This window comes from Mesitornis unicolor, unplaced genomic scaffold, assembly GCF_000695765.1.
Source record: "Mesitornis unicolor isolate BGI_N332 unplaced genomic scaffold, ASM69576v1 scaffold15390, whole genome shotgun sequence".
Lineage (NCBI taxonomy): Eukaryota > Metazoa > Chordata > Aves > Mesitornithiformes > Mesitornithidae > Mesitornis > Mesitornis unicolor.
In genome coordinates, this window is record NW_010156380.1 from 28,475 (window position 1) to 39,914 (window position 11,440).

Consider the following 11,440-nt stretch of genomic DNA (forward strand, 5'->3'; position numbering starts at 1 on the left):
CCAGTGTAAATTAACCATTGATTCAGTGGTTGGATACATCTCAGTAAGAAGATGCCCATTCTGGTGTAGAGAGTTAGCCACAGAACTGAGAGATCTGTATCCCAGCTGCTTTGGGATACAGGGACCTAGCAAAGGAGCAGGGGTGTCATGCATCAAAGGGTGTTCTTTTCACCTTTGCTTTTAGTTGAGGAAATTGCATAGGGTAGTAAACCAAATACAAAATTGTGGTATATTAAATTTTTATTGTGCTATATAAATTTTTTTAATGGATATTTTCCGTAGTTGTTTATTTCTGGGGTATAGTCATGTTTTTTTGTAAAATTTTGAATGGTCACTTAATGGGCTCTAAATCTCCAGGACTGTAATGAGGGAATTTAGAAATAGATTACTTAAATCTCTGAGAGTATTCATTGCAAAACACATATTTCCATTAACTGAAACTTATGTAAAAAAAAATTTAAAATTACAACCATAGTAAAAGGTCTAAGTTACTGATGTAATTCCAGTTTGCTTGTGGTTTTTTTGTTTTGTGTTGTTTTGGGTTGGTTTGGTTTTTTTTATAGTGCCCATTCAGACAGAAGGAATAAACATCATGAAATCTGATGTAGGTATAAAGCCTGACATCTTATACGTTTGTGAAAAAGCGTCAAGCTTCTCTAAAGAATGTTAGTTGAATCAGTAAGTCAGAACTAGAGGAGGCCTAAGGACAAGGCTGTCTTTTTTCAGTCTAAAATGAAATAAAATTTAAAAAAAATTGCACAGTTGGATTTCCAGTCTTTCCCAGTTCCCAAGTGGATTGTGATTTAAAACTGAAAGCAGGGCACCACCTGCACTGTTCTGCTGTTGTAGTGCAGTCCCAGGAGAATTATTTCCTAGGGAATTACATGACTTGAATAACAGGCCTGGCTGGCTCTTTTACCACTTTATATCTTTTACAATTCTGACTGTTGTTTTTTTTTCCCCTGTTTGCAGCTTTCCTGAGCTGATATTGTCCTGTGGAGTTGCAGTGATAAGAGAGACAGCAAATAATATAAGAGATGCAGGAAGGGGATTGAAGTAGGATATTATAAATGGCAGTGCTCTGTTATTGTGGATTTCAGGGATATACTGCCTTATAGCAGTGAAATTTAGACCCTGCCTGCCATCCCAGTTGTTGCTCAGTCCACAGATATCACGTTTGTGGACTTTGTAAATCAGTTGATATTTTGCACTGGGAACTGCCTGTAAAGAGTCTTGGAATTGATAATTGGGCAGCTGTGGTATATAATCAATACAAATCCTGGTGACTGATTCCTCAGTCATGAAGCAGTCTTGCCCCAAATGCAGCGCAGCAGTGAAGGACACAGGCAGCAGCACAAAAATTATGTAATCTTGATATTTTTTTGTTGGTTGGTTGGATCCACTATTTCTCCCGCATCTCTCCTGGCAGAGAGGAGGTGGAAGGCTGCTACATCAGCTGCAGAGAAGATGGTGGAGTTAGTTTAAATGGCACTTATTGTTGAGTTAAACTAGCAGGGCGCTGGCGGTGCTGCGAAGCAGTCAGGGGCAGTGTCAGCTGCCTGCAGAAGCAGCCTGCCCCTGACCTGGCATGGCATCTCCACAGCAGGCACAGCTGAGAGCAGGTGTCCCCACACCAGCAGCAGTAAGGCACTGGCATGGGGCAGCTGTAGCAACAGCTCTGTCTGCTCACCTCCTTCAGGTGTGGGCAATAGAGAGGGACTGCCCGTGTTTCCCTGACCACAAACTCTTCTGATTTCAGTAAATAGAGCTTTTATTTGGATATACCTTTCCCAAGAAAGAAGGCTTGTCATGATAATTTAGAACATGGCAGTGAAAGTCTCGTCTCTCAGTAACTTTTCTTATTTTACTTTTTGTTCAAAATGTGTTGTAAGCTATTAAAAAAAGCTTTTAACGCAGAAAAGGATTTAATTGAAACAGGAGTGCAGGTATCTGACCATAACAAGTGTATCACGGATATATTTACTGTGTTACACTGCCTGATGCTCTGTAGCCAACTGCTATGCGAGTCACATAGACTTCAAGGAATAGCAATGCTACAAGCCTTCAAGCAGGTGAATCCAGGATGATCCCTGGAGAAAGAGGAAGAATCCTGGTTGTAGTCAATGGTAGGAATGGGTCTAGCGTTTGGGCAACATGCTCTTAAAATGCTTTTCTTTGCCTATGTTGCATGCCCCCTTCTTCTGCCCTATCTCTTGGTGTTGCAAGTACTGCCAAATATGATACCACATGCGCTGAATGGTCCTCTCCTGGTACCCTAAGCAGCAAAATCATTTGGTGAAGTTGCAAATAAGTACAATGTTTTTCTGGAACTTTTGTCTGGTTTATTTTGCATTACATAAAGAACAGCCGTTAGACGAGTCTCATCCCCTCTGCGTTAATCCAGTAGCGTGAACGCAGAGCGAGAGCCCTGCGGTTTGAGCACGAGGGCCCCATGTGTGGCTCTCCTTATCTGCTCTCCAGTCTTTGAACTCTTACGTAATATATTTAAGACTGTTTTTTGGGTAATCTCTTTTGGGGTCTCATTTTGCATTCTTAGTCTCTAGTAACAAAGAACTGCTATGCTCTTCCCTTGTGAAATCCTTTCCAGAAGGTGCACATTATCTACTACGAGGCAAGGGCAACGATGAGCATCAATTTCCACGACAGGATAGAAGCATGGATTACAAATTACTATTTAATCCTTTTTGCGTCAAAGGATATAATAATCCTTGTAAAATGTGCTCTAAGTCTTGTGCTTGACTGTGTGAGGTTGAGAGGCAAAAACCAAAACAGGAATTCTCTTTAATAGTAAGACGTGGTGAAAGGCGTGTGTTGCACATGAATTTCAGAATACATTTATATCTGCATTTCAGTAGCTAAAAATAAAGATGGTGGGCTGGTACCTAGACTAGCAGTTTTCATTTCTCTGTACGCTTGCTACTACTCTGCTAGAACACAGTAAGCGTCTGTCATGAGTGTTGCTTGCAGTAAAGAATTGAGGCACAAAGTAAGCATTGCTCAAATTTGACCCCCCCCAACCCTATGAGAACATACACCAAAACTAACGAATTAGGACGTCTCTCGAGAATGTGAGAAAATCTGTTATTTTCTAAATCATTCTGTTATGACTGTCAAGCAGTGTGATTTTGCAAGGGAGAGAAGGGTTAAGTAAGGTTGAGAGGGGTATGGATGTAGAGTTTGAAATTGCAGACTGATGGCTGCAGTTTCCTGACCACATAGCTGTAGTTTTGAGAGGGTCAAATTTTAGTAACCTATAAAGTTTAGAAAATAAATTCCACAGTGACAGACCTACAGTCCTTTGAGAAGATTATCGTCACATTGAGTACGCTGTAATTTTGTTAGATAAAAAGCAAAACAAGTTAGTTGTTTGGAGCTTTATATGAGTAGTTTATTTTGTATTTTATTACTGGCCTCCTTACTAAATCAAATGTGGCATATTGGACAGAATCAGCCCATCTTACTGAGTAGCAACCCACAGAGAAAACCTGAAGGTAAGTGGTGACGTGTATGCAATATTACTAATGGAAAGAACAGGGTAAGCGGTTTGTGGCTTTTATTTTTAATGCAATGCATTTAGACCTGTAATGTGTAATATTCTACATTAATAGTCAAAATTAAAAAAAACAACAGAGTAGGATCGGATTAAAATCTTAATCTCATATTAAAGAACACATTTAATTACTTGGTCACATAACCATTGTTCCACAATAGGGTATTTTTGTGCTAGACGCTAATTGCACACTTCTGGTGTGACACTGCATAATGCGGTGTCCTTGCTGTCACAAACTGGTCATCTTGCAGGTGAAGACTGTGCAGTGCAGCAGCTGTTACAAAGCTGTAAAATGTTTGTTATAAAAGGAATTGCATTTTTTTTTGTGGCTCTCTTCTATGAAAAATTTACAGAAAACAGGAGTATTCTCTTTATCTAGCTGTTGTGTTTTGGTAAACCCAGAAAAAGTCAAAGGCTCTGGTAAGAACTTGCATAATTCATGCAAAAGTAATGATTTTTATTTCTTTGTTGCAGAAAATGACACTTGACTGAAGAGCATGAGTCACCCTGGAAGAAGTTGTTTCCCTCTGAGCTTTACTTGAGCAACCTCATCTTATGAGGAGTAGGAGGTGGAGGATCTGCCAGCCTTCTTAGCTGTATAATGGGGTCTACAGGTGACGACATGGCCTCGGTGGAGCAGAACGCCTCCTTGAACCCTCTGTGCTTCGAGTGTGGCCAGCAGCACTGGACAAGGGAGAACCACCTCTACAACTACCAGAACGAAGTGGATGATGACTTGGTCTGCCACATTTGCCTTCAGCCCTTGTTGCAGCCATTGGACACTCCCTGTGGACACACTTTCTGCTACAAGTGCCTAAGGAACTTCCTGCAGGAGAAGGATTTTTGCCCGCTGGATCGAAAAAGACTCCATTTTAAACTCTGCAAAAAATCCAGCATTCTTGTTCATAAACTGCTAGACAAGCTGTTTGTTTTGTGCCCCTTCTCTTCGGTGTGCCAGGAAGTCATGCAACGATGTGACCTGGCGGCACATCTCAGAAACAGGTGAGCGGTGCAGACGCTTGCATTGCATGTTCCTTAAGCACTTGGTAGGCCATCTTGTGTACCAGTAGAAATTTGGGGCAGGAAGGAGGAAAAGGTTTGTGATGGTTTTAAAATTTGCAATAGAACACCGTGGGAAACGATCAGTCTCTAACTGTGCACAGGAACTTGTTTTAGACGTCACACTTCAAGAATAGTGAGGGGCACATGAAGATTGTTATGGAGAGAACGACAAGATTCGTTAGAGGTCTCGAAAACATGGTTTAGCAGAAAAGGTTAAAGAAAATGAGGTTGTTTATGGTAGAGGAAAATGGCTGAGGGAAGGGAAAAATGGGGGATGTATGAACCACCTCATTTCCACCTCAGAGGAAGGAAATAGTGCAATGGGAGCAAAGAAGATTTAGTTCAAATTTTAGGAAAAAAAGCTTTAGAACAGTCTGGCACTGGCATAGGTTGCTTGGGGAGTGGCTGTGTATTCCACACTTTCAGAAGTGTTTATGAACATGTTAACCTTTATCAGGAACAGTTACAGCAGAATTGGTTCTGCTTTGAGGTAGGCAGATGGACAGGGTATCTCTCGAGACTCCTGCAAGACCTACTTTTCTCTGTTTTAAAAAAAAATAAAAAGTAAAATCTGTTCACTGAACAGGTTGATGGTATGTTGTGTGAGTATGCTGAAGTTTGTTTCTCAGATTGTTTGTTTTGGTTGCTTCTAGAACACTTCCCTGTTAATTTGGTAGAAACTCATCACTTCACACCAGTGGAAAGTTTTGGTGCAGCTTTTGTGAATGATTTTTTGTCAGTGAGAAACACTACAGTATTGCCTGCACCGAAATGTTTAGGACCTTATTTTGAACTATTAATAATTTTATAGTTGTTCTGCCTTATGCCATCCTACTTTAAATATTTAAATATTGAAAAGAGCCCATGAGAGAAAGGGGGAAGTAAGATTATCAAATTCAGGTAGAATGATACATCCTGCTGTGCAGACTAGTGCACTGGGGTTTTTTTCCAGCAAAGGCACACTTCTGTATGGCGTGTGTGGTACCCTGCTATGTGAAGAAGTTTCATTCTTCTGTGTAAAGTAATGCCATTTTCTAACAGAAAAATGTTAAACTTGTTCTGAGGAATACATTTGACTGCTTTTGTTTCCTCTATAGGTTGGAAAATATTTTCAGTAAACAGACAGATAGCTTTTTCTTAATCCTTAGCTATCTCATTACTTAAGTCATGAACAAAAGCTTTATGTTAAAGCTAAAATATGGTGGAACTCATGAGTCAGGGCTAAAAAAATATTATGCACATCTATACCGACTAAACTGTTTAGAGATTTAAGAAATTACAAGAAAGAGGAGTACAGTGAGGAATTACATGGGGAAGGAAATTATGTATTCCAAGGAAACGCATCTGACTTCAAAGGATCCCGTTCAGGTGACTTGCATCTGCTACCTGAAAATATTCCCTATGTACAACTCAATGCTATTTGCACATTTTTGCCTTTAATTCAGATCACATACTGTGTTTAACTTTGAAAACCTATGTTCATTTTGCAGAGAGAGGTTTCAGAAAAGTACATAACTGTCCTTGCAAAAAAAGCATCAAACCCAGAGGAATAAGCATTGCGCATACCCCTTGTACATAGACAAAACGCGCTGGGGAAACACAACTCAATATGCCAGCGTTTTTGTCAGCAGTGTTTGTAAAAACAGGCATATTGTTTGGTGACTCTTTTGTGAAAGTGGGTGGTTCAAGTCCTAACTCTGCTGCTCTCCTTGGTCACTGGCTGAGATGAGTCACTTCCATGACTTCATCACGGGCTTTGTTCTTACCTGCTTTGCTTTCTTTTAATTTGATACCCTTTTTTATTGTTTGTTGTTTGTTGGTTTTTTTTAAAGCTGTCTGCATGAAATTCAGCAGTTGCCCAGTTCACAAGGGTGTTTCATAGTTTGGTAGTTTTATCTGTGCTGGCTCTTTGTGTGAAGAGGGTGGGAATTGAAAACCTTGGCACCAGAAAGAGGGGCAGTGGTGGCAGGATGGCAGGACGTCCCTAAAAGGAGGATGATATTAGCTGTCTGCCCCCTCTGCCTGCCCTTGGTCTGGTCCAGCCATGGTTCAAGTGACACTGGTGACTGCCTGGATGGAAAGGTTGCTTCAAGAGGTGCATGGGTCTACCCCATGGACTTCTTTTCAAGTCTTGGTCTTTACCCAGTTGGAGGCTCTTGGAGACCATCAGGTGAAGGGTGATGTTGCAGAGGAGAATGCTTGGGAGTCTGGTGAGGTGTGGGTGTGCGTGCAGGGAAGTGCTCCACAGAGAAAGGGGAAGAGAGCAGCCCCCGCCTGCCTTGGAAACAGCTTGTTCACATACATATTGCCAGCGTGCCCTCTTCCTTCTTCCCCACAACCTGAAAGCTTCTGGGAACACCCAGAGCCAGGGAGAACCTTGGGCATGCAGAACATGCAGCAACCCTACAGACTATGTTGAGCCTGGAGTTGCCTGGTTTTTTTTGGCTGTTGTACCTACAGCATGAATGTGCACATGTGGTACCCATGTCAGGGAGCTAAAGGGACTAATGAGGAGCCTTTCTCTCTTGATTTTTTTTCTTCCTTATTTCTCCACACAGTTGCTGTGTTAACTTCGACTGTTGCTTGCTTCCTTCAGGCAAGTAATTCCTGATCTATATGATGACTTTGAGGGTGGTAAGGCCACCTACTGTTTGTTCAATTTATAATTCTGATATTAAACTGATTTGATTTTAATAAGAGGCAAAATGCTAGCAAGACTCCTGCTACGCATTTGGTTCATCTTCTGGTTTCCCACCGTCATTTCCTTCACCTTTTCAGTTCTTTTTTCTTAGTTGGCATTTCTTTGAGTGATACTAGGGCTGTTTACAACAAGGCCATGTAAGTTATTTGTACATGAAATGCTATGTATGCTCACTTTAGGTATATGTGAAATACTCATTTACTTAATGCACAAGGTTATTATGAAATCTGAGTGAGCTGAGTCACTAACTTTTCCTGTTTGTCAGCTGGGAAAAAGCTTTCAGTTGCAGAAGGCTGCTCATCTTCAATTCCTTCTGTTGTCTTGGGATGCTGATATGCATTTTGAGTATATGCTGATTTACAGTTTTCAATTAAGTTTATTTGCAAACATTGAACACCTGTAAATTATTGCTGACATAAATGATGGCAGCAACTGCATAGCTTGAATTTGATTTTATATGTATTAATGAATCCAGTAAAATCCTACTACTGATCTTTATATATAGAAAAGATGTATAAAATTCAGTATTATAATTTTCAGCACAGATTAGTATAAACCAATCTCAACAAGCCCTTATATGAGCTTATTTTCTAAGAAATGCAATATGGTTGGTTAGTTTTCACTGTCTAAAAACATTCACACTCAGGTTTTCCAGTGTTGTTACAATCAGCTCCATTTGAGCATAAAAGCTGGAAGAAAATCCAGTCTCCTTTGTGACCTGGTCTAGGTGATCCTGTTCTGGCAGGGGGATTGGACTGGATGATCTTTCAAGGTCACTTCCAACTCTTGATATTCTGTGATTCTGTGAAAATGTCTCTATATCCACCAGGCACCTCAGAGTGTCAGATTGCTGCAAGCTGCTCCAGCAAGGAGATGAGAGGCACGAGAGACAAACTTGATTACTTCATGGTCACTAATTGCACTCCATGATACCATGTTGTCCAACGAAAATGTATTGAGTTTTTCTGTGTATGATTTTAATTCAGTCAATTCTTACTGATTATTCAGACCTGAACAAACTCCATTCTATACAAACATACTCTGAAATTCGTAGAACTTTTTAATAAGAGACTTAGGTATTGGTTTTATGTATTGCTTTTGAGTTGGGGTTCAGGTTTCCCCTCCTATATTCAAACATGGTACTTTATCATTTGGGAATGGAGACTTTTCAAAATGTTTTAGTGTTAAGGCCAATATTCAAGCCAATTTTAGGTCAAGTCTGAACTCTTTATAGAATTGTATTTTCCAGAATTGAAGAAAGTATTGAGCTGTTCACTGCAAGTCATTCAGCATGCTTAATATATTGATTTCGACTAACAAGATTCACAGGAAAATTAATTATATAAATACAGAATTTTCTTATTCAAAATCTTGCCAATCCCACTTATTTTGGTGTTTATGATAGTGCTACTGAGTTCTGTTCTTCCCACCTGGTCCCACATTAGCTGCAAGCACCGTCTCTATGCGGTTTATTTGGAGCACCAGGAGGAGTGGAGAGGAGAGGATCTGTAGGGTTTAACCCTCTTTTGGCAGGCCTTTTCTTACACCTGTGTAGTGGATAGGCAGATTCAGAGTTTCTCAATGTCCTGCAGAGTCTTCCCATTGCTGGAAAGATGATGGTTATTTCTGTGGTTGTTCTCAGCTCTGAAGCCACCTGGCTTCTTGTAGGCTCCTCAGATCGTTGGATGTGAGAGAGAAATGTGCAACAAAACCACTCTTTTTTCTTTTTCCTGAGTCTTCTCTGATTTCCAAACATAGATGACTCCTGGTGTCTCCCTTTTGTTTTTCTTTTTTTTTTGTGAGCAAAAGAAAAACCGAGACCCAAACACTTAACTTTCCAAAGCAGCACCATGTTTTACTTCTGAATTGCAGCTGTAAATCTTGCCAGAATTACTGCTTAAGGTCACTTTGCTGGCAAAGTTTTAGGAGCAATAGCAAAGGCATTTGGGTTGCTTCTCTGCAGTCTTTGCTTAAATTCAGCTCCTGCTTGGAAAACAATTTAGTGCAGCTGGTTTGAGGCTATTTGGTTTGTTTGCTTTTATCGAACTCTTAGACCAGACAGAAGCTGATGGCATAAGTTACAATGAAATCTTTCTTTTCAGTAGTCAGTGAGCAAATGTGTTTTTTGAGCCCCTACTGTTATTCTATGGAATACACTGTAAACTACATCTTAATTTTGTATGAAAGCTCTTTTTATCTGCAGAGAGGGATTGCTGCTGGTGTTCCAAGAAGTCAGATTTTAAATGAGAAATCCACCAGGCTTGGATATTAAAAGAAAAAAAAAAAAGAAAGAAACAAAACTTTTCTTCTCTCTCTGCTATGGATTAAGATAAGTTGAAGGTAAAAGCTACACTTTGTTGCCATCCAGAATTAAGCAAAAGCTGTTGCTGAAGGAGGGAGGGGAGGGAGTCTATGAATATAAGCAGAAGCTCATTTTACAGCCCAAGAACAACTGCCCATTGAGTTTCCCAATAAATAACATCACTCACTTGCTTTAGCTGGTTGTTTCAGTATCTCTACTCTTGGGCATCTTGAGTCATAAAAGAAATTAAATAATTTCTGGAAATTCTAAAAAAACATGCCTACATTTCTTCTCACTCCTAGCCAAGATGTTCTGGCTTTGTAGGTAGATATGAAATGCCCTTCCTGTGAGACACATTTCAGTCTCATTTCAGCCCTTATTTGTGCAATTCGTTGTGTGAGAATGGATGCCTGTACCCGTAAAAACAGTCTCCGATGCTCATTTTGATCCCGAGATACCAATCTGTACATAACTTGTTACTGCATTCAGTCCAAAATGCTCTTTATCCCAGAAATTTGGCAAAAACAGTATTAGTAAAGGTGTGCACCTTTAGAGATTTATTGGCACTTGTTAACTGTTACAACTGCTGTTGTACTGTTGTTTTGCTGTTTGTAAATAATACATTCCTACTGCCAATAAAAATCTTTTCATGTTGCAAGTGGAAATGAAAAATCTCCTTATAGATGTACTTGAGTACTTGTACTGGGCTTTGCTGCTTGGTAGGTGGCATATCACATTTAGAGACCTAGGAATTGGCATCCCAGGAATTAATGTCTCCACCAGACAGCTATTTTCCTGGCAGTGCAGTTCCACTATACCAGGCTGCAGGTCACTGTCTGTTACAATTACTGGTTAATTTGGAGATGAATCTGTTTTGGGGTTTTCTGTTGTTGTTGTTTTTTCTTTTCCTTTTTTGCCTTGTAGAGTGCTGCACAAAAAGGATTCCTCTGAGCAGAGTAGGTGTGCTCAGGAGGCTGCCTACGTTTCTAGATATTAGCCTTTGAAATGATAATTAAATATCATTGACAAAAATAAACCTCAAATCGGTTTGTATTTCGCGCGATGACTTTTATCAGCTGCCAGGTAACGATGAGGGAATGTGCTTTGTGAAAGAGGGAGGGGGAGAACCTGGCTGTGGTTTGGAAGGCTTTGACAGAAATAGGACACATCCAGGGGGGATTTTGTTCTGTCCTGGTTTGATACAGTTTAAAAAATAATGAATTTCCAAGGTGTGCTTTGCCATCTACACCAGCTCCTTTGGCATCCATGGGCCTTGTGAACTGACTGAATAAGAGTCAACAGCACAGTATTTAGGTAGAAGATGCCAAAGGAATGTCTGGTTCATAAAGTAGTCCAGTAAGGCTGGAGAGACTCTGCAGAGGGATTGAACAGTGGTCCTCTGACAGTGTCAATTTTTAGCTACTCATTCATCTCTTTGCTGAAAAATCACCACCCCTATAGCAGAGCAGTTCAGGGACAGCAAAGACATGGAGCTTGAGGTGGCTTTGTCCTAAACTCTTGTGGATCACTGTGGGAGAGTGCATCTGGCAGAGCTCCCTGTAGAGAAGAGGTTTCCTCTGCAAGAGCATTTACCCCTTGCTGTGTTGCTGCAGGCATGAATGATGCTGGAGACTGGTTCTTTGTTTTTTTCCCTGTTGTCAGTGCTAAGATTTGGGAAGTGTGGGGCTGACACATCAATTTAAAGTATTTTAGAAATTTTGAAGGAAGAGATTGCATCTTTCCTTTTCTTGGCCTTTTGGGATTCTTGTTTTGAGGTTGGCGTTGTGAAATGTTGAACAATAAA

At 40.4% G+C, this 11,440-nt stretch overlaps 1 protein-coding gene across 1 annotated transcript in view; it reads left to right on the forward strand.

The window, feature by feature from the left end:
• Positions 1-4,172: 4,172 nt before the first annotated feature.
• LOC104545482 (ligand of Numb protein X 2-like) overlaps positions 4,173-11,440 on the forward strand; it is a gene marked incomplete at its 3' end in the record, with an annotated part of 10,518 nt that continues 3,250 nt past the window's right edge. The window contains exon 1 of the mRNA XM_010190666.1: positions 4,173-4,573. Within this exon, the coding sequence (XP_010188968.1) occupies positions 4,173-4,573 (401 nt within the window). The remainder of the gene's footprint in view (positions 4,574-11,440) is intronic.